We start from the raw sequence: 23,728 nt of genomic DNA on the forward strand, positions 1-23,728 counted from the left end.
GTGGGTAGCAGGAGAGGAGGACACTGATTTTGGTCAGGGAATTTCGAGGCTGGGGTATGAGATGGATCCCTGTCTGGTTAACTTATGAGTATGGGGTTAGCAGTGAAGAGACAGAATACGGCAAAGAGACAGACTAGGGCCTAAAGTCCTGAATGAATAAAGAAGGTGAAGGAGAGACTAATGCATGAGAGCAGCAAAGAACAGTAAAGGGTGCCAGATCAAGATGGTATGGACTGCAAAGAATTTGCTTCATTCCAAACCAGTGTTTTATGGAATAAAATTACTTTTTGGAATAAAGGTTTGGACGCTGTCATGGTGAGCTTGGAAAATCCCAGCACCTCGGCCTGGGTACCGCTGAATATTGGGCAGGGGACAGTGGAAATCTTCTCTCAGGAGGGGCTCTGAGCTAAACTGCATTCTCAGGAGAAAGCCAGGTTTCACTCGTATCAAGAAGAAAAACAGAGTTTCGTACAGCGTGTTCTACTGTGTGCCTCTGTGAACTGTCCCCAGGCTATCTGAAACTGTCCTTTATCTGTGTTGCCAAAACAACCATAATTTCGTGTACATAGTTAATCAGATACTTATTGAGCACCAACTAGGCTTTAAACACTCTGGTAGATATTGAGATAGATATAGAGCCTTATACTCACAAGTTTAAGGACCAGTGGGACCATAATTATACACTAATAGCTGGATAAACTGCCTTTCTAATCTCATTGTAGGTGTTCCTAACCATATCCCAGCCAGACTAGATCTCCTTACTGTGTGCTCAGTGGCTTCTCACCTGCACACCCTGCCTCACTCTGCCCCTCGGCACCCGGGCCCCAAACCCCGTCCGTCTGCCCTTCGGACCTCCCCTGTGGCTTCCCCTTCTTCTCCAAGTGAAGCGACCTCTTCTTACCCTCATCCCCAGCGCCATTTCCGGCGTGCCTCCCTGAAACAGACCCATGTTTCGCCACTCTAAGGTGCACATTTCACTTTCAGCATCTTCATATGTAGATTCTTCTTGAAAGATGTGTTCCATCATCGAAATTCTGAAAAGGATATGGGGGGTCGATCATCTTAGAAACAGGAGCAACTCTGAGTGAAAAAGCAGTTCGGAGAACGGGGAAGCCTTAGGAATCCCTCAGCCAATTCACATTGCGTGTGTTCTTATGTAGATGCCATGTGGCATGTGACAAAGCCTGCCTGAACCGGTGTTTGAAGGACGTCTGTGATCGGAAGTAAAAGGTCCAGGTGGTAAAGCATTGTGTTGGAGTCCAGTTGGCGGCTTTTTCCTTAGCATACACGATATAACGGTGTGGCGGTTGCTGTTGTGCTAGAGTCAAAGAAATAGGATGACTTTTGTGCTTAAAAATGCCGGGCACTAGGAACATGCACCTTCCTAACTGTGCCACATACTTATATTGTGCCACGTATTCATATTTCATTTCCAGATCCCATGTTATGTAAGCTGCTTGAAGGTAGAGGTTTGTTTTATCTAGGAGTTTTTTACATGCCCTGGTGCAGTGCTTTGCAACAAATAGACATAAAATAAATATGTATTTTAAATAGGTTGCAAGGTGATGCATGCTCTAGGGGCCACAAGGGGTCGGGTTAAAGTGCTGCGTGAGTGAGCATCTACAAGTACATCCTCAGTTAACTGCTTCCCGTGTTTTTGTCGGGGTGTTTTTATCCACAGTATTTGGTCAGGCCGGTGGCTGGATCTCAGCTTAGGCCAGTGGTTTGTTGAACCAACCACAGGCAGGTCCTGGTAGAATCTGTAAACCCAGGTCTGAGCAGGTGAGGAGATTTGTCCTTGTTGAGTCGGAGGAAGTCGTGAACAGCAAGCCTTTGCCTCGGAGAACAGGCAACTGTGACTTTCCCTAAGGACATGGCAGTTGTATGGGAGACTGGACAGAGGCCCATCCCCGAGAAACGTGGCTCTTTAATAAACAACCCCGTCCTCTTCCCGCCCGTCAGCCTCTGAACCCGAATAAAAAGCCAGCCTAGGGCACTTGTCTATGGGACATTATTCTTTGGGGTAGAAGAACAACAAGAAAGAGCATAAACATTTTTTTAGTCAACAAAATAGTTCTAGTTCTGATTTAAATAAGTTTGTTTCTATTTTTTACAATGCAAGGAGCAATGCCTGTGTGTTTGCAAAACACTTGGCATGGAAAAGCACTGTAGTAGTCCACTAGATATTTCCAGTTCTCTCTCCGATACACGGTAGGGTTATACATCCCGTCCCTAATAAAATTGGATGTGGCCGTGTGACCGTTTGTCCAATGAAATGAGACATGGAGGTCTAAGAGCTGGTCCCCAGTTTGTCCCATTTCCTTTACCTGCTGCAGCAACTCCAGAAGCACATGGATGGAGCCTCCTTGAGCCAAATCCCCTGTATGGGGGCAGCAGAAGGCTGGGCCCCCAGCTTCCTTAACTGACCCACTTGCAGACGTGGCTGTTTATGGCCACTGAGATTACGGGGTCATTAGATAAGCATAACCTAGCTTACCCTGATTACTATGGTCCTCGCCCCAGAGTGGTGGGTATGGCGGTAACTAACAGAACATGGGAGATTGGACATGCTGATCCTGGCCCCGTTTTTTTTTCCTTATGGAAAGATTTACTAGACACAGCTTTTATAAGATAATCACCTCATGGTGTTAATTTCTGCATGTCAAAATACTTTTCTTTGAATTACAACATTTTCTCAAGGCATTTTGACATACTTTTATAATATGTCCTTTCACCTGCCAACAATAGAATGTTTTCCCTTGAAAGCAGTGATCATCGTCATTCATTCTTGCATTTATTCTTTTATTCAATCAACTTACCTTGAAAGCCCGTTATTTGCCAGGCAGTAAGACCAAGAAGATATTCAAGGAGCTCTGGATAGTTTGGTGGAAAGTAGCAGGAGACAAGCAGGGGCCAGAAACTGTAAAGGACTTAATTCTTCTGAAGTTTAGGTGTTTCCATGGTTTCCTAAATGATTCTTATTTCATTGTAAAATAGTTCATCTACGTTCAAAACTTAACCTTACAAATATCATACCTGATGTTAACACTTTTGAGACCAGTGACATATTACTCTGCACTGATAACTTTTTAAAAATTTTAATTTATTTATCTTTAGAGGGGAAGGGAAGGAGAGAGGGAGAGAAATAGCAATGTATGGTTGCCTCTCGTGGGTCCCTTGCTGGGAATTGGCCTGCAACCCAGGCCTGTGCCCTGACTGGGAACTGAACCGAGATCCTTTGGTTCGCAGGCCTGCGCTCAGTCCATTGAGCTACACCAGCCAGGGCCCTGATAACTTTTTTTTATTCCTCCGATGCACCAAGTACCTTCTAATCCCGGGGCCTTTGTACATGCTATTCTCTTTCCCTGTTTTCTTTTAATTCAGTTCAGGAAGTTACTGGATGCTATTTCGATTGAAATTGCTGATACCATCTTCATAGAAAAGAGTATATTTTTTTATATTGTTATGTTTTTTAAAAATCTCTTATTACAGTTAGTTTCTCTACTATTGCTAGTATGAAAACTATTTAAGAAATAAGAAATGAAGTGCTCTCAAAAAGTTCAATTATCCCAGTTATGATGGAAGAAGATAATTTTGGTCTTATTACCAGGTGGTTTCAAGCAACTCTTATTTACAAATTGAAAAACTGAAAGCTGGGCCCTGTTTTCATTGTAAAACTCTGAGTATTGTCTGCGAAGGTGGTGCAGCCGAGCACATGGGCCGCGGGTCTCCCTCCCGGCTCTGCCCCCCCCCGGCTCTCCCTCCCATCACCTCTGCCTTTTCCTTGCAGGGGTTCTTCAGCAAGCGCCTGAAAGGCTCCATCAAGAGGACCAAAAGCCAGTCAAAACTGGACAGAAACACGAGCTTTCGGCTGCCATCGCTTCGCAATACGGATGACAGGTAGGACGTGACCTTGCTTGAAACAGAAAAAGCGGTTTTACAGTGGGTTTTGATATTGGTCTTCTCTACCTTTGATAATTGGATACCATTGACAATTGGAAATATCCAGTACAAATTTACTTTTTTGTCTTGCTCAGACGGAGGCAGGGTCCAAAGTATTGACTCAAATGTCCAGCCTGTTTAAGAATCTCAGAATATTGGAGAGCGTGTGGGTGCACAGTGCCATTTCTGTAGAATTCAGTTCTGGTTGCCAGAAACCATGTCTTTTCTGACTATAAGGGATGACGATGATGATGATGATAGCTAATATTTTTATGAGCACTATACACATTGTCTTATTTGTTAATCTTTATAACAATACCATAAGATATTACGTTAATCTTTTATAATTGTATAAGAGGTTATTTTGCGCAAGGTGATATAGCTCCACAAATAGCAAAAACGGCATTTGAACTTGGGCAGTTTGCCTCCGGAGCACATGCTCTTCGCTGCCATGTGGTTGTCTGTGTACAGCGGATGGCATTGGCCTTGTTGCTTTGCGGTGATGGCTGGAGGGCATGCATGAAAATGAAGCCTGGATTTCAATAATTGGGACTACCAGCTTGAGTGAACCCCAAATACACAGCTCACCAATGATAACAACCTTCTAAAATCACTGAGTGTGCACTAGAATGGACACATTTAGAACACTTCATATTCCATCATTAATAAATAAAATTTAGGAAGTAGTAGTTTTTTCTGTCTTGGCATATTACCACCATCACACAGATTTATTGAGTGCCCACTATGTGCCAAGCATTCTCCATATTTTCCCAGGTAATACCACCCTAGGTACTACTATTACTCTTCTCATTTTACAGATGAGAAACCGAGGCAAAAGAGATTGAGAGATTTGCCCAAAGTCACGCAGCTAGTAGAGCTTGAACTTGAACTCTTATCTGCCTTTCATTTTTGATACTCTTATTTATACTTGGATTTCCTCTGTTTCAGTAAATCCATTGTTTTTCTGTTATCTGCATCACAAACTGCAGAAATACAAATTATAATCTCTGTAATGGTAGATTATAGACTTGCCAGGAAGAATTACTCTTCTTTCATGGATGAAAACCATTGCTCCCAGACCCAGTTGATAAGAAACTCCTGCTTTATCTGCTCTTCCTATCCCTGGAAACCATTAGAGGTGCCCTGTGAAGTTTTCGAGTCTATTCAATCTGCAGTCTAACCATGTTGTTCATCATCTCTTTTATACCTCTTCATATTAAGGTAATTTTTAAAAACCAATCTTTCTCTTCTTCTGTCTTTCCCTTAGGTTCCTATTATTCTGCAACTCTCCTCATTGTTAAGAATGCAAAACAATTTATAAATAAGTTGTAATAGAATGGAGTGAGACATTTTTTTCAGAATATTGACTTTTAAGAACAAGGATGTTGTGCAGCAGCTGAAACTCTCCCTGTTCAATGGGCATCACGTGTAAACGCGGGAGGCAGGGCGACGGTTTTTATAGGAAGTGCACTTTAGTGAGTGTTTAAACTTGCACTGAATATCACGTTCTTACTCTCAGACAAAGTGCTCTCTTCTCCGTTTGCTGCATGTAGCCTACGGGAATTCCTGGGTTGGCTTACCAAAAGACTCTGTTCTCGAGTCTCTTACATTGCTACCGCGTAGCCGGTGCCTGGCCAGCGGTCTGAGTTCATTAGCTGTGCCTTCCATGACGTTCCGCCTCAGCAATGGCCGTACTTTCCTGTCTCGAATACAGCACCATAAAAAGGCACTAGTAAATCTCAAGTATTAGCCGACCCTTCTTTATTCGGAAAATCCATTTGAATCATGGAGGTTTTCTGTAGAGAAGTTTTTCAAAAACTTGATTCTTCTTGTATAGGGATGTGTTCACAAGAGTTTGAGATGTATTACAATTTTTAAAAATAGTTTCTCTTGCCTTCAGATCATCTGAAGACACAGATAAATAGAATTAAGGTACAAGATATGAATGAACAGAGTTCTTTGAATTAGCGCCCTTACTGGTGTGACCAAAGATTTTCCGAAGACCCCTGGTTTTCCTGGGTCGTCTGCATGGATCCCTGAAGTCTGGCCATTTCTTCCAAAATGATAGATAGCGTCTAAATCTAAGTAGTCAAACATTTCTATTCTTGTATCAAATCTCTGGAAACTCTAGGTAAACCTGGTACTGTACAATTTAAAAACTGAAAAAGTTTTTAAAGTTTTTAAATTGTACAATAAAATGCGCACATATCTTTGGTTTTTTTCAAGTTTCAATATATAAGTACAGGATAAAAAACGAAAGTCCCTCTTCACCTTCCCCATCTTCCATATGAATAACCTCATTAACAATTGGCGTATTTTCAAACTGCTTTAAAAATCTGTACATAAATGCCCACATGTGCGTGTTTTGCTTGTTTTCCTGTAGGTGGGATTGTGACTTGCTTTTATTGTAAATATTTTGGACAACTCTGTATGCCAGTGTGTGTAAACTACATCATTTTGTTCAAACACTGCCTTCTTACTATGCTACAGTTTCTTGTAATATACATACTTCTTGATTGATATTTGTTTCCCCCTTTTTGACACAAAACAGAGATGCAATGCATATTTCTGAACATATGTGATGCTTTTCTGTCCCTGTGGGGTCAGGTCAGATTACTCAAATGGAACTACTAGATGTAGAGTACACACTTAACAAACTCTTCTTCAGGGAAGCTGTATCAGTTTTCATGCCAGCCAACAGATCACTTCGTCTTTCACACAAGTGTTCACATATGATTGATGTGACAGATGAATAGCAATAATAACCATGTAATATTTCCTCTGTGCCAAACACCGTGCTAAGCATCTTACATAAACTAACTCAGCTAATCATCTGAATAACCCTATGAGGTAGTCACTGTCACGACTTCATTTTGAAGATGAGAAAACTAACACAGAAATTAGTAAAAATTGCACAAGGTCACACAGCTTAGCAAATGGCAGAAGGGTGGTTCAAATCCAAGAAGTCTTCCTCTAGAGTCTACGTTTTTACTTAACCTTTACACCATTCTCTGCCACTCAAAAAAAAGGCTGGGGAGTGGGGGAATTCTTTGTTTTAATTTGCATTTCTCTAACTCCTAGTAAGTTGATTATTTTTCACATTTTCTTCTATGACTTCCCTGTTCATTCCTTTGCCCATTTTTTTCTAAAGCTTTTTGTCCTTTTTCTTATGATTTGGAGTAGCGCCTTATTACTGCAGTAAGTCCTCACTCAGCAGCGCTGATAGGTTCTGCAACTTTGAGCGTAATGATGGATACAGTGAAACCAGTTTACCCCCGGCTTCTGGGTATAAATGAAGCTCAGTTCCTGGAGCATCTCACCCACGTTATGAGGACGCAACGTTGAACAAAGTGGCATTATTCCAGGACTCGCTGTGCAATAGGAATTGTAAGCCACTGTTGCGCGTGTTGCTAATATTTTCTCCCAATCGCTTTCTTGTATTTTAAAACCATGTCCCTAAATTATATCTAAGTTTCAGCTTTTCACTTGCTCCAACATGTCAGTCTTTTGCTTTGTGGCTTTCCTGGCCAGAATTGACTGGGGATCTGTTTCTCATTAAATTTCTCATTATGATGCCGTGCAAACAATGTTATCTCTCCCTTTATCAAGAGAAGAAAATACTCTACCTAGAGGTATCAGAGGGTAACGAAGTAGTGATCATGTTCTCAGTTCTTGAAGGTTTTTGATAAGCACAACCCTTACCTGCACTCATATTTTTAAAAATATAAAATTACTCTCGTGAGGTCTGAGTCACGACTTTAAGATGGCAGAGAAACAGTTTTAAATGAGTTAATTTTATCGAAAGAAGGCTTACTACATATGACCAGAAAGCTTCTCTGTGCAGAATACCACAGGCTATTTCAACATGCAGACCTGAGCCATCAGTAAGGCCCTTGGGGCCCCGGGTGTGTCTAGCAGGTGACCACAAGTGAAACTGCTCTAAGGCCCTGATGGAATTTGGGACCAGTGTTGCTATTTTGGGTGAATTTGTAAGGATCCTTAAACTCAGAATTTCCTTTGTGAAATATGCAGGGCATAGGCACAAATAATATTTCTAAAAACCAAATGTCTTGACATACAGTAATGCATTTCACGTGTGCCAGCTGCGTGCAGAGTCAAAAGCCACACACTGCACAGAATGTGGAGGACTAGGCACCAGCCCCACCTCACAGGGTCCAGTGAAGGAAGTAGATGCCCAGGAGGAAGTGGTGTGAGGGGGGATTACTTCCTGTTGGGTGGAGCAGGAAAGACCTTAGAGGGCAGTGCTCAGTGAGTTGAACCTTAACGAACAGGCATGATTTGGACTTAGGAACAGTCACGGGGAGAGAGATTTCCTCAGAATGGAATTTATGAGCAGAAGCTGAGAGTAGGAAATTACAGCTTAAAGAGAAATACTGAGTATTATGATTCATGGTGTGTAATGGGACGAGGCAGGAAATAAGATTGCAAGGTAAAGCTTCAGTTTTTAAGTTGATCGGTAAAAGCTATTCTGCTTTTTTTGTCTTAAAAATAATTCAATATAAGAAAGAGAAATATGACCTCCATCTTTGATGAAACTAGGAGAAAGCTGAATGGTGGATGACTTAAAATTAAAAGAAGGTCAGGTATAGTGTCCTGCAAAAGGAAATTATGAAATGAAGTCTATCACTTAGGATTCAGGTCAGCTGCTAGTACACAGATATTCAAAACCATAATGGCTTAAACGAGGTAAAGTCAGTTTTCATCGCATGCACGTCCGAAGGTGGGCGGCTAAGGGGCCAGGGCTCTCCCTCCACCGTCCTTACGAACACCAGATGCTCCAGCCATAGCATCCACGTTTCAGGCTCCAGAAAAGCGGGACCCATGCAGAGGCACTGTCTTCCGGCTAGGTTACTTCTCTTAAAGCAGTTTTACTGAAACCCATCCGGTGACTTCAATTTATGTCTCCTTGCCACTTTTATTTGCAAGAGAGGCCAGGAAATGTTATACCTGGGTCCACTGCTGCCCCGGTACAAGAATCTGTTGTCAGGAAGAGGGGAAGGCTGGACATTATGAAGACGACTGGCAGGCTCCGATGTAAGAAGGAGCTCGATTTACCCGCTGGGCCCCAGAACTCCGGGAAGGCTCCGCTGCCACACAGCCGTAGAAGGACGGCAGCCAGGCTTCCAAATAGCAAATCTGAGCAACGGAAGCTTCCCAGATAAAAAGACTTACAGGTACTGATATTTGTGTTCCTCCCAGGACAATCCCAGCTGGTAATTCCACTCCTAGGAATTGAAATATATTCAAGAGAAATAAAAACATGTGTCACCATGCCCTGGCTGGGTGACTTGGTTGAGCATTGTCCTGTGCACCAAGAAGTTGGGGGTTTGATTTGCTGGTCAGGACACAGACCTAGGCTGCAGATTTGATTCCCCCATTGGGACACACGCAAGAGGCAGCCAGTCAGTGTTTTTCTCTCACAGTGATGCCTTTCTTTCTCCCCTCCCCCTTTCTCTCTCAAAGTCAGTAACCGTGCCTTCAAATGAGGATTTTTAAAAAAACATGTCACCGCAAACACTTATACATGAAGATTTATAGCTACATTCATAAATGCCAAAAAGTAGTAATGACCCGCATGCCCATCAACTGATGGATTAAAAAACATAATATATTCATACAATACAATGTTATTCAGCCATAAAAAAGAATGAAGTGCTGACACATGGTACAACTTGGATAAAAACTTTATTCTAAGTAAACGAAGCCAGTCACAAAAGACCATACATGGTATGACTCCATTTACATGAAATGTCCAGAATAAGCAAATCTCTAAACTCTTTGGCGACAGTAGATTAATGGTCACCAGCAGCTGCAGACGTGTGTGGATGGGGGCGATGAAGGAGGAATGACTGCTCAAGCGCGTGAGGTTTATTTTTGGAGTGATGAAAACGTTTTAAGTGTAGATTGTGGCGATAACTCTGCAATCCTGAATACACTGAAATGCACTTTCAATGGATAGTTTTATGGTATGTGAGTTATATCGCAATAAAGCTGTTAAAAAAATTTGTAAAGAGCTGGTCAGGAAGTAGTCCATGGTGAAGCTCATTAGTGTATAAGCTCCATTCCAGCTCACAAAGCTTCCATTGAGCGCGTTAGTGCTTTTACCCTTAAATGTAAACAGATAGCCAAGATTCTCCAGATATTTGAGGAAATCTCCAGCATGAAAGACAAATAAATAGGAGGAAGGAAAAAGAACCCAAAAGAAAGAGACAACGCACAGAGCCAAAAACAACTTCAAAATATGATGAAGATTTTCAAAAGATGAGATTGCGCATCTGCGACCCAATAGCAAGAAGGAACACCAGTGGAACAAGAAAGAAAACTTGGAAATTAAAAATACAAACGCTAAAGTCAAGTCCCTCTCCTGGGAAAGGGAGCAGAAAATGAGAAGAATCAACCCAGAAGATTCTAGTAAAAGAGAACAGAGAAAAACCTTGGAGAAGAAACTGTCACAGAAATAATACAAGGAAATTTCCCAACACAAGAAGACGCAGAAAGTCCACGTTGGAAAGGCCACTGAATTCCCTGCACAGTGAAGGAGAAAAAACCAAAGACACCCCACCAAAGACCACCCCCGACACACAGATACCAATCCCAACATTATGAACTATCACACACCAAGGCTTTAAAAATGTCTTCGAAGCTTCTAGAAGGAAAGTGTAGGCTACGTAAGAAAGGAGGGTGGGGGACCACGTTGGGGCTCTCGGTGGCAACATCGAAAGCCAGCAGTCGGTGGAGTGACGTCCTCAGAATTCTGAGTGGAAGTTGTTATCGATACACAGGGCCATCCTTGAACGTCAGACTGAGGAGTGAATTTATCAGATAAGCAATGGGTAAACCTTTAAACATTTTTGACTAAGGAAATAACCTGGTCAGAATTGTGCTGTGTGTGTGGATTAGTCCAGCCGTGGGATTTCAAGTGACTTGGTTTGCAGAGACCACGTTTGAGAGACCAGTTAGCAAAAAGCTATTGGGAAGAAATAATGGAGGCTCTAAGGCGGTTAGTGTCAGTGGGAATGAAGAGGCAGAGACAAGATAGGAGGACCATTTTAGAAGCAAAATCAATAGGATGTCACAAAGTCATCATTGTCCCAAAGCCATCTGTCAGATAAAAGCCAGTAAAGCGGTTTCCGACGATCAGTACTGGCAGCGCTGCACATGAAAGCCGTGTTGTGTGGGAAGGTATTGGGATGGGGGAAGACGGACGTTTCTGCCTTTTGCTCAAATGTGCTTTCAAAACGCTCCAAAGCGGGGATCAGTGCTATGGCCAGGCATTCCAGGACTCCAGATGCCTGTCAGATGGCCAGTCTTCCTCTCTGGACATGCTGCTTACATGCACCAAAGTCTCAAGGTGAAGACAAGCACACAAAGTAGAATTTCCTCGCCCCTTTCTAACGTCCCTCAGATCCCAACCTTCCAAGTAGTATCCTCTGTTCCGAGGCTTCCTGACAAAGTCAGGTTTTAAAGTCGTCGGCGTGTTGGTTCTTTGTCAGGAGATACCTGGAGCTCAATGTGCTGTTCATGTGTAGGGGGGATTTTTGGAACAATACACTCAGGTTCTTGAGTTTCTCCTAATTAGAACTGTCTTCTTAACTCTTTATTTTGAATATAAATACTCACAAGAAGCCGTAAAAGCAGTGTGTGCAGTCTTACCAACCCTTCTCCCAGCCTCCGCAGTAGTGAGCCTTGTAACTGTCAGTGTGACGTCAAAACCCGGTCATCGACACGAGTGCAGCGCTGTTAACTAGACTACAGGCATTTTTAAGTTTCCCCCATTTTTACACGCACTCATTTGTGTGTGTTTATAGTTCTGTGCAGTTTGATCTCACGTGTACATTTGCACAACCCCCAGCCCCTAGCAACCACTAAAGTATGCTCCATCTCTCTGGGCTTGTTTCAGGACTGTTATATAAATGGACTCGTATGGCAGGTCACCCCTTCAGATTGGCTATTTTTCCCCCACTAAATAGAACGCCCTTGAAGTGCATCCAGGCTATTGCCTCTGTCAGTGGTCTTGTTCCTTGTTATCACTGACTCGTTTGCCATCGCATGGGGGTGTGGCAGCTGGTTAAACCGTTCGCCCAGTGGAGAACATTTGTTTCTGGTTTTTAGCTTTTCTGAATTAAGCTGCTATGAACAGTTGTGTACACATAAGTTTTCACGACTGCAGGGTTGTGTGGGAACAACATGGCTAGGTTTATGAGAAACTATCAAACTATTTTCTAGAGTAACTGTACTGTTTTACATTGCCACCAGCAATGTTTGTGGGGGAGTTTGTGTCCCAAGAGATTCTCACCTGTGTTCTTCTAGAAGTTTTATGGATTTTAGCTTCTATGTTGACTCAGAATTTATTTGTGTTCAGTCCAAATATCAGTCAAAACTGCCAGGTTGCTCCAGCCAAGCCAGTCCGCCCGCCTTTGTCGTCCTTGCCCCTCCCTCTGGTATAGCGCCTGCCACATCACGCACTCCAAGGAATTATTGGATGGATAGATGGGCTCACACATACATCCATTTATTCAACAAAACTAGAAGCTAATGGGAAAGCAAATGGTCATGAATTCAGGAGTGATTGACAAGGAAGTGTCACTGAACTCCATCAGGGTTTTCCTCCTTTATCTTTTCTTTCATACTTAATTGTATGGCAATGAAGAAACTAAAAGTCTAACAACTCAGAGAAAGAAGAGTTGTCAGACTTTCACTCACCCTTTAGTAAGTGTGTTAGTTGAGTTGGCCGAGTGTGGCTTGGTTTAGTTTCGTGGATTCTTTAAAAATTCAATATAGATATTAAATTGTTTAATAGGCATAGTAGAGTTTATTGCATTTGCTATTTAAGGACAAAAAAGAAGGTGTATTACAGTGTGGTACCATTGCTGTGAAGAGATGTCATATCGGAGGCTGGCTGAACGCTCTGCCCTCCACAGCGTGTTTTAATATTTATGATCTTGTCTTCCGCCTGTGTCCACCTTCACCGTACGTATGCATGCATTTGTACCGAAACAGGTTGAATGTCATTTTTCGTCCGTGGTGATACATTTCCTTCCCGTGTGCTTGTTCATTTGAAGTGACAACTCAGGCTGACAAGTGTCCTTTTTTACCATTAGCAGCTGGGCTCATTACACCGTCCTGTGCAGAGTCGGAGAACAGGGAGAGAGGAGACCAGCACTGTGTGTGAGCGTCCACAAATAGCTCTCCATGTGGCTGGCGTGAGGGTTTTTAAAAACTCACGTAAAAGCGGTGAGCAGCACGAGCTGTGGGGGTGCCCTTTGCCTGCAGCAGGGAACCCAGAGCCCAAGGAGGCCTTTTCTTTTCTTTTTTTTTTTTGACACACAAGTGGAACTTTGATGAATGAGCTTTAATTTCTTTTTCTCTTTCTTCTTTAACTCAGGGAAGGAAACCTTTAAGATTACAGTACAGGAAAGGATCTGTTCTCTCACACAGAAAACATCAATTAGTTGTGTTCCCAGGTACCAGGTTTCAAAAACCATCGAAATTGGGGAACAAGTAAAGATACATTTTTCTCAATATGAGATCTCAGATGCAATTAAAAAAAAAACCTTTTAGACCCTTTGTAAACTTGCTGGCATTGAGATAACCACATTTTGTTCATTACTACCTGGGAAGTTTTCCGGCAAGGCCAACTCCCATTGCAGACTGGTGACTGTGTACAATAAGCATTTTTAATTAAAAGTTCCCCCAGTTTGGGGCCGAATCTGTAAACATGTGGCGGATTGATCTAGCACATCCAAGCACCACTGGCGCTTTGGGGGAAAGCTGGCTCTTTAAAGAGTTGGATGGTCGAGCTGAGTACACCCCAGCTGTGTTTTACTTAGCACGCACCAATCAGAGTGCTTTGACTCCCTTTTCGTCTTCCTCCGCGCACCCAGTGGTGAGTGGGTTGCCTGCCCACCGTCCCCCGGCCCTTCTCCAGCGTCTGTCCAGACTGGGACGTGAGTGAAAGCAGGTAGAGAGCACCAGAAAGCCTTTCCCTTCCTCCTAGTTTATCTCTTAAACAGGTCAGAAGCAGCGCGTAATCTCCATCTACAAAGCAGTTACAATTTGAACGCTTACCTGTCACATTAGGAGTCTTGGAGTTTACACAGAAGTCAAGGTTGTCCGCCAACCTTCAAACAAAAACGTAAAATATATGGTGTTCCCGAGTTAGAACTAAAAGTGCTTCTGGGAAGCAGTTTCTAGACTAAAGTGAGAACAGTCAACTTGGAGCCCTGAATCACCCTTACCTGGAGCCTGCGGTTTCGGGGTAGGGGTGTGGGGTGTTCGGGGGAGAGGCTGGCCAGTAGTCGAGGGATTCACAGTGTCCACTCTCCAGGTCAGGCCCTTGCTGAAGGCCATTATCTAATTGGACTGGAAAGAATGGTTTAAACTTTTATTATTCTCTCAGTAAATCCACATTCTGCTTTCCATTAGAGAGGTAAACTGCCATACAAACTGCTAAAACTCGGTAATTGGCAGGTCTGAGAAAATCAGCTCTGTAGGTCCAGGAGGTGGTAAACGTGATTTAGAGGGGACTTGAGATCACTGATGCTGCCACACAGAAGTCTTTGCACAGACAATGCCCTCCCCACCCCGTCCCCCCACCCTCACTCCCCAGCCATTCCCAGGCGGCTTCATCTTCCTGCTTCCTGTAACCTCGCTTCTCTGGGAGTTAATTCTGTCTTCTCTGAGATGCTTTCTGCCCAGTACAGGAAGGGCTCGCTTATTTATTCAGCAGTGATGTTGAACGTATTAGTGACTTCAGTGCTCAGTTCACCGTGTGGGCGGAAGTATGGGCATACATACATAGCAGTCCATACGTAAATGCCGAACAGTAGGAGATTCCCAGCTCTATTAATAACTGCTGTTTCAGTAACTTGGAGGAGTTTTGAATTCCAATTCCAGAAGGCTTGGTTGCAAAAGCTGTTGATAGCTATGTTTGGAAGTTAGACCTGAATATTGAAATGAAATTTGCTCAGCATTGGAAATAAGGTGAATAAAGAATTTTATCCAACTTTGTCCAAAAGAAAAAAGAATGTGTAACCCAGATCATGTAAAATCATACCTAGAAACGTCAAACCAGGATAAGCACAGTGCAGGAAAGAGAGCAGACGTGGGAGAAAGAGCAGGCTTGCAGTTGGGATGCGGCAGTTACCTCCTGTACAGTGCAGGGAGAGAGGTAGATGAAGCGAGGTGAGGCTTCGCAGCTTGGTCCCCTGGTAGAGTGAAGACATTCTCCTCCACCCCAGGTTGCCTCAGTTTTTTCCTACAGCCTTTGCCTCAGAGAAATTGTTCACGGACATGGGTAGGGGCCTTGCCATCCCTTTCTTTAGGCCTTAAAACAGGCAAGCTTGCTGAGCTTGCTCCTCAGTCCTTCAAGCCAAGGCTTCTCTCAGCCTCCGCCTCCCGCTCTAATCTCTAGTCTCCGGCTGGGTGTGGCGCCATGGCGACAGGCCCCGCCCAGAGCCCAGGAACCCTGTTTGTGTTACCTGCGGCGTGGAGCAGCCTGGGGAAGAGAAGAGGGAGCCTCACCTGTTTTGCCGTCTGTCTGGAAGATGACTTCGTGTTCTGTCGTCTTTCTCTTCTATTGAGGACTTGAAATCACGCCTGGAAAACATCGATCCAAAGATGTTGTCAGTGACCGAAGGCAGCAGGGAGACCGTCTTCTAAGCAGAGAGGTGTTTTCTGAGCTGTAGTTCAGACGGGGCTGCACCGTGAAGTGCGGCTCCGCTATGCTCTGGGGCTGTACTGCTAGGTGGCTACACAGTTGCTTCATGTAGGTAGACGTTTATTTTGTTTGAAATAAAATTAGTTCCTGTTGGAGACTGTTTTCCTAGAGAATTTTAAAAATAAAAGTGAGCCCTCGGGCGTACCTCCTTCTATTTGAAGTAAGCCTTTCTCTGTTCGGTCCCGAGTGAGGGTGCAATCCCAGAGCTTGAGACGCGTTCCCTCCCCCACTCCCCGGGGGCAGGGGCTGGAGTTGCTGTTCTCTCTGTTTCAGGAAGATTGCAGCGTCCTGGTGCCTCAGCCAGGCTTCCCGTGAAGCACATTGGGAAAGGTCGTATGGTAATTACATGAAAGTAAAACAGTTTTAGCATTTCGATATTTGTAGTTGCGCCGTCTTTGCAGTATATAACATGGCATTGTCTCATCCAGCAGAACAAAAGGAAATCAATGTGGAGCTGTTACGTTGTTATATTTTTATGTACAAGCATTAGGTGGCTTTTGTGCATATTTTGTATTATCAATAGGGAATATAAGTATTGGCTTTTCGACCTTAACAGGACTGCTGAGTATCAGAGTGTGCCTTTGCTGGTCCGGACATCAAGTGGTGGCTGGCATTTGTGTGGGGAGAGAAGAATGGGGCAAAACCTATTGCTTACGAGGCTGCTTACTGTCTGAAGTTTGAGTAAATGATGTTACGGTGGACACAGAGAGAGCAGCCTTTAATGCCACTTTCCTACATATCGTTACTTCCTAATGTAACCGAAAGCTGCTCTGGCATCAAGTATTTCAGCTCCTTTTCAGGTGAACGGGGTTGTTCCAAGCAAATGAATGAAGCTGGTTCTTTAATGTGCTCTACAAAAACAAGTGCCCTCACACTGGACATCTCTTTTCATCCCTACCACTAGGTATTTGTGCTGGAAATACACAAACATATTTCATTCTGGGTGTTTCGGTCTGTAAATACTGTCATTATTGAGTAAAACTGCATGGCTATCCATCGCTGGATTTGAAAGCATGGTGCTTTCTATTCTTCGAGTTTGTTAATTCGTCCGAGGGAAAAGCAGTGAAGTTCTAGCTCTTCCAGGGGTGAGATTCCCAGCCTCCTTTTTTCAGCAGCTAGGAAAGAAAACCAGGCAGGGTGCCCGAGAGGTGCTGACCAAGAAGTCTTCTTCTAGATGAGCGTTGGAACGTTTCCTTTGTGGGTGGGAGGTTTCTTAAGGCATTTCATTCTTTATTCATATTTATACAGTACAGCAGGGAGAGAACCAAAAGGCTGCCACAAAAGAATGTCATATTGAGATGGAAATCAGACCTTTTTGAAAGGCAGGGTCTTGTACCGAAAGGCATGGCTTTGACTCTGTGTGTGTATGTTTTTGTTCTTCCAAAGCAGAAAGAAACAGAATGAGGATTTAGCCACCATTATTCTGTCAGCGATAGGAGAGGCTAGAGCTACAGTGTGAGAAAGAGAAATCATATGTCTTTGGATAATACCTTTGCATCAATAAGAATATGCAAGACAACCTCGGATAGTACCTGTTTGTCCACCTCCGAGCAGGTGTGAGGATAAAAACAAACGTCGGTACTGGTGGAGGTTCGCGCTCCCTTGGGACTAGTAAAAGTACAGTATGTTTCGTGCCTTAATGAGGGAGAAGGTGTGTGTGCGTGCACACACACGTGTAAGGTCGATGCGGGCCACACGCCCATGGCCACCAGTACTCTTATTAAAGACGAGCTGCTGACTGGCTCCTCATTTACCGTTTTTGCAGCCGTGTATGCATTTCCTGTCAGCCTCCATTGTGTCGGACGTTGATTCATTGTTTTGCTGGCCAAGTGGTCACACTGTCTGACGTCCCCTTCTCTCTCTGAGGTCCCGCGGGCTGCCCAAACTGAAAGAGTCCCGCTCCCACGAGTCCCTGCTGAGCCCGTGCAGCGCGGTGGAGTGCCTGGACCTGGGCCGGGGCGAGCCCGTCGCGGTCAAGCCGCTGCACAGCAGCATCCTCGGGCAGGACTTCTGCTTCGAGGTAAAGGAGCAGGGGAGGGAGGGAGGGAGAGTGTGGAGCAGCAGGCAGGTTCTCCACCCAGCAGTGCTGTGATTTCATGCCTGTGGTATTGATTCGATCATCTTACTGGTTTTCAGGTATTGAAAATTACCTGCTTACAGGGAAAAGTTTTGGAAGTCTATTAATCTAATTACATCGCTGATTCAAGTTATTAATGATGGCTTCTCATTCCTTTTGGCTTTCCAAATAAACGGGTTCTCAGTACAGTCTCAGCAGAGCTCGAAAGACTTAGCAATAACATTAAGTGAGTATTTCAATTTTTTAAAAATTGATAAAGGTAACAAACACTGTTTTTCTCCTAAAAACCTAAGACCCCAATTTTAATAATCCTTTGAGAAAATTGACCAAAATGTAATTTTTCTAACGACAACACGGGCAGTTTAAGATCTGGAACCGCCTTTTATTTATTTTCGGAATCCCCTGCTCCTCGCCCAAGCCCTGGTACATTGCAGGTGCCTAATTTCTTAAAGGAACAGATTTGCCCTTAACTGTTTCAACATGCAACTAATATAAAAAGTATCAATGAGATTTTTTAAAATTCTTTTCTGTGGGGATACCAAGTCTTTGAAATGTACCTTTAACACTTAGAGCTCATCTCAGCCTAGACCCATTTTGGATCCTCACTAGTCATGTGTGGCTAGTAGCCACCGTATTAGATCAGAATATATAATCTGAGTTAATTCACCAGGTTGTAACCCGAGATTGACTCAATATGTGAGCACACTTAGCACTGTGGACTGGTCATTTGTTCGTGTTCTTTTTATTAAGTCACTTGAAGGTTCCTGTGTTTTGGGACCTCATATCCACAGACCGCGCGCCACGCCCAGGGTGAGGTGCTAGACACACAGATAACACGTCTCATTTTCAAAGGACAGGGATAGTAGTGTTCAGGTTAAAGACTGGAAATCACCAGGTGGGTTCGTAGTGGAGGAGAAATGGGTTCCATAGACAGTAATCAGATACTGGTCACTCTTCTCAATTTCGTGTAGTGCCTTCTCATAACAGTACCGTGCGGGCGGTCCCAGAACCTGGGTGAGCTCTTTCAGAGACCTGCTTCCCTTTGACTCGCTCGGAGCTGGGCATATGCATTTGCGGGTAATTTGTGTCCCGAAAGGATTTTAATTTCAGTCCTTCTGAACAGCTTTAGGTTCCTGAGCTGAATTCTCAGTGGTCTTTGCTCTCACACCCGGAGATGAGTAAGGACGCAAAGCAAAAAGTGGATGGAGGTGTAGATGCAGAAATCCCAAAGCTGGCAGGCGCCACTTGGATTTCGTGTAGTGTGACTCGCATCCATGGCATCTCCCTGACCCCCAAATGATACACCGAGGAGACCAGAGCCCCCAGGTGCTCTGCGTTCTTTTCCTCATTACCTCCGACTTTGTGTTGAAGGTCACCTACCTGAGTGGAAGCAAATGCTTCAGCTGCAACTCCGCCTCGGAGCGAGACAAGTGGATGGAAAACCTCCGCAGGACAGTCCAACCCAACAAGGTAACGGTGGCTCTGAGCGTCCAAAACACGCGTAACTCCTCAAGCAGTGACTGATAGAAGATAAATGCAGTGATGAGACCTTAATTTTTATAGACCTTTTCCAATACATTTGCCATTTCAAACATATGATGCCCTTTTATGCCAAAAACAACCTTATCTCAGATCTTACTGTGATTTTCCCGGTGTGAATGAGAAGGCCCAGAGAAGTCGAGCGAGTTGCCCACTCAGAAGTTAGTACGTAATAGAAATGGGGCCAGAACTAGTTTCTTAACTACTGACCTTTTACTTGTAGACGTCAGTCCAGCACAAGGAGACTAGGCCAGTTTGGGGGGCGTGGGAGACGTCACGTCCACGCTTCTCTTTCCCCCTTCCTCTCTCTGAGAGCAATGAAAACATGTCCTCGGGTGAGGGTGGAAAAAAAGGAAAATACTGTCTTTCTGAGATTTCAGCTCTCAAACTCAGCTGTGTTACTTTTTTCTAGGACAACTGCAGGAGAGCTGAAAATGTTCTCCGTTTATGGATCATCGAAGCCAAGGACCTCGCCCCTAAAAAGAAATATTTCTGTGAACTGTGCCTTGATGATACCCTCTTTGCCCGGACAACCAGCAAGACCAAAGCAGACAATATTTTCTGGGGTGAACATTTTGAATTCTACAGTCTTCCACCTCTCCATAGCATCACCGTTCACATTTACAAAGATGTGGAAAAAAAGAAAAAAAAGGACAAGAATAATTACGTGGGGCTAGTCAACATCCCCACTGCCAGTGTGACTGGGCGCCAGTTCGTGGAAAAGTGGTACCCAGTGAGCACGCCCACACCCAACAAAGGAAAGACGGGGGGGCCTTCAATTCGGATTAAATCGCGCTTCCAAACTATCACCATTCTGCCTATGGAGCAATACAAAGAATTTGCGGAATTCGTCACCAGCAACTACACCATGCTGTGCTCCGTCCTTGAGCCAGTAATCAGTGTGAGGAATAAAGAGGAGTTGGCATGTGCCTTAGTCCACATTCTTCAAAGCACTGGGCGGGCCAAGGTGAGTGGGGAGGGGGGAGCACGTTCCCCCAACTCTCCTCCGCACCTTTTATGGGGGAACCAAGATCCCAGCTCCAGAAAGACCCGTTGCTGGTGGTCAAGTAAGAAGAAAAGCGGTAAGAAGGAAACCTGATAGCAGATCTTAGATGGAGAAAAGGTGGTGATTATAAAACTAAAGCAGTAAAATGGAGAGGCCACAGATATCTGTTTCAGGTTCATTTGCATTGAAGATAGATCCCACAGCACGTTCGTTACCGTCGGACAAAATACGGGGTAGAACTGGCGTGATAACCCCACAGGGCGTTCACGATTGTTTACGTGCGGTTCAGGCGTGTGCCCAGTGTGGTGTCACCCCTCACAGTGCCCTGTCTAAGTTCAGAGTAACTGGTGACACATCCCCGGGTATTAATTAGTAGGCATCTTCATGGGATTAAAATTTATATTGGGAACAAAAAATACCAGCAGATGTTATATAATTGGTCTCATATGACCCTTCTTTTATTTCATCCTGGAAAGAAGTAAAACTTTAGGAGGATGAAAAAAGAGAAATCAGCTAATTGTGTGAAGAACCACCACCGAAGGGTGGCCTCGGCCCAACCTGCCCTGGGGTGATGACCACCTCTGTGCGGTGCACTCACTACCTAGGCTGAGTCGCTGTGCCGTGCACGGGGGCTGGTAAAACTGTGTTGCAGACCCAGAGGAGCTCAGAGAGAGAACAGTTGATTTAGAACTTCACAGCAAAATAAAGTGTTATTAAGATTTCTGGACATAAATCAGAATATGTCAGTATATTCAACGTTTAGTCCCTTATCTAACTGCCTTTCTGTTGATTATAATTTTTGGCGTTATAATCTGGCATTTTGATGCCAGAGCTTTCTGGCATTAAAAAAGCTTAAGAATTTGGGGGCAGGGAGTGTCATTGAAATTTTGAGTGTCGTGTTTGAAATGGTATGGACATGTTCTTCTTGCTTTTCAGTTGCTCCAAGTTCAGGGTATATGAAGGGCTTTTTAAACAATGTCATTGAAGTGTAACTTGCATACAGTAAACTGGACCCATTTAAAGTGAAAAATTGAATGATTTTTGCAAGATAATGTTCCCGCTGAATCCTCCAGCACTATCAAGATACAGAATGTTAGCACCACCCTCGGGTCTCCCCCTGCCCCTCAGCCTGGGAGTTTTCCTGCTGATTCCGGAGCCCGTAACTCCTTTCACGTGGCTCAGGCGCCCCAGAGGCATTTCCGTGACTGTTTAAAACGCTTAATTCTAAAGTAAATCAGTATAGTTCCTGGTTTTGGATTTTAGAGACTTCCATATATCCAATAAACATACAACATTCAAAGTCCTTGATGTTATAAACTTTCACACTGAACAGTACACTTTGAATCTTACATCAGATTCTTTAAGACCGTGGAGAAATGAAGCAACTATTTCTTAAGAACTTTATTTCTCACTTTGCCTTCCTTCTCCATGGACGATGGGTTGGGGGTGGGGGGCAGGTCACAGCCAGATTGCCTAGAAAACAAGTTTAGGTGTTGAGTTCAAGAAATTCCACGTTGAAACTGTGGACCAATGTGTGGCTGTTGGATATTGAATACCTAACATGTGCAGAAATGTTAAGTGCTTAAAACTATAGAGATAAACAAAATTAGACACCGTCTTTGACCTCATGGGCCTTACAGTCTTTGGGAGGAAATAGATGTTAATCAGGTAATTACAGAAATAGTGTGATTACAGTGTGAAGTGCCAAGATGCACACTGTGAAGTACGGATTAAGGGGGCCTGACTCCTGGGGTTTGGGTCAGAGGAGGCTTCACCGGGGAAAGGGTGTGTGAACTAAAACCCAGAAGATCCGGGGGATTAGCTGTATGACAGGCAGAGCAGGAATGATGGGGGGAGTGAAGCAGAACTGGGCACAGCATTTACACAAGCTTTGTGGTGAACAGACAGCGTACAGTGTGGGGAAAGGCATGGTGTGTTCGAGTACCTACCGGGAAGGCCCTTGAGGCCGGAGCAGAATGCAGAGAGAATGGCACAAGATAAGGCTTAGAAAGTAGACAGGAACCAAGACGCGTGGAGACTTGTAGGCTGCGCTCAGAATTGTGGTCTTTATCCAAAGTGCAATGGAAAAATCTGTGAAGGACTTTCACACGTAGGGGCAGTGACCCCTGAGATTTTATCTGACCTTGTTCTTTCACAGCGGTCTGGTAGTGTTGGTTTTAAAGCAGGATTCCCAGGGCGTCTGGGGTTTCATCAGTCTCTTCCGACGTGTGTTGTTTATTCAGTTGCTTTCTGCCTGATTGAACATTATCCCACCAGGATTTTCTGACCGACTTGGTGATGTCTGAGGTGGACCGCTGCGGAGAGCATGACGTCTTGATCTTCAGAGAGAACACCATCGCCACCAAGTCCATCGAGGAGTACCTCAAGTTGGTGGGGCAGCAGTACCTTCATGATGCACTGGGTATGGAGAAGGAACCGTGTTTTCTTTTCTTCCCCTTTCGATTGTACGTTATCTCATCCTCGTGAGACAGACGAGTTGAGCTTCTGTGCACTGTTTAGGTCGAGGGGACTGGAGTATCCAAGTTTGAGTTTCAGCTTGGGCAAGTCTCAGCAGTGCTCCCCAGTGGCGGGGCAGCAGTGGGTTTATTACGCCTGTACAGAAGGAGGAAGCCCATCAGGATATGAATTCCCACCCCCCAATCCGTCAAGAGTCTGAGAAACTCAGTAGTGTTAGTGGGTATCACTTCTGAGGGTGTCCCGTTTCCCTAAAAGTGTCAGGTATTTATATCATGATGCAAACACATTGTCTTGAATATTCGTCATCATGCATCAAAAACTAAGAAACTCTTGCCAAGTCCCACCACAACTCTCGGTTTCTGTCTTCAGGGCCTCCAGAATTGTCAACAGCAACTGATTTTTGTTCACTCAGTGGTTCCTGCTGACTGGGCCACCCACTCGCAGGTCCGGATTCACTCACGAAATCCAGGCGTCAACCACTAGAGTCAGGCTCTGTGCTGGGCCCCTCGGGGCCCGTCGTGGTAACACGGATGGGAGTTCCTGGAGGGGCACCGTCATTTCTTCCACCTCCGTAGCCCTGTGCTTCACCCAGAATGCAGACCCGCTCTGTCCTACAGCAGCACAGTGGAGTCACCTGTGACTAACTGAAATTTTCTAGTCATCACAAATGAAATTCCGTTTAATAACCCATTGTATCCAACCCATTGTATCCAAATATTAACAGCTAATCAGTATAAACAGTATGCATGGGGTATTTTACTTTTTTCATACTATTTGAAACTCGGTGTGTGTTTTACATTTGTTGCACATTTCAGTTTGCACCGGCTACATGTTCAGTGTCTTAGGTGACCATCAGGAGCAGACCATGAAATATGTTGAATGAGTGAATATTCTTTGCCCTCAAGGAGCTTACCGTATAGGGAGATCAGAAGAATAAGGATATCCC

General features: G+C 44.3%; 1 protein-coding gene across 7 annotated transcripts in view; it reads left to right on the plus strand.

Moving 5' to 3' along the window:
* RASAL2 (RAS protein activator like 2) overlaps window positions 1–23,728 on the plus strand; it is a 271,470-nt gene that overhangs the window by 222,075 nt on the left and 25,667 nt on the right. For all 7 annotated transcript variants that reach the window (XM_037145588.2, XM_037145589.2, XM_037145590.2 and 4 more), the window contains 5 exons: window positions 3,791–3,900; window positions 17,549–17,702; window positions 19,131–19,229; window positions 19,711–20,265; window positions 22,582–22,726. In XM_037145588.2, coding sequence (XP_037001483.2) covers window positions 3,791–3,900; window positions 17,549–17,702; window positions 19,131–19,229; window positions 19,711–20,265; window positions 22,582–22,726 — 1,063 coding nt within the window. The remainder of the gene's footprint in view (window positions 1–3,790; window positions 3,901–17,548; window positions 17,703–19,130; window positions 19,230–19,710; window positions 20,266–22,581; window positions 22,727–23,728) is intronic.

This window comes from Artibeus jamaicensis, unplaced genomic scaffold (assembly GCF_021234435.1).
Source record: "Artibeus jamaicensis isolate MK-2021 breed Jamaican fruit bat unplaced genomic scaffold, CSHL_Jam_final contig_327, whole genome shotgun sequence".
NCBI classification, from domain to species: domain Eukaryota; kingdom Metazoa; phylum Chordata; class Mammalia; order Chiroptera; family Phyllostomidae; genus Artibeus; species Artibeus jamaicensis.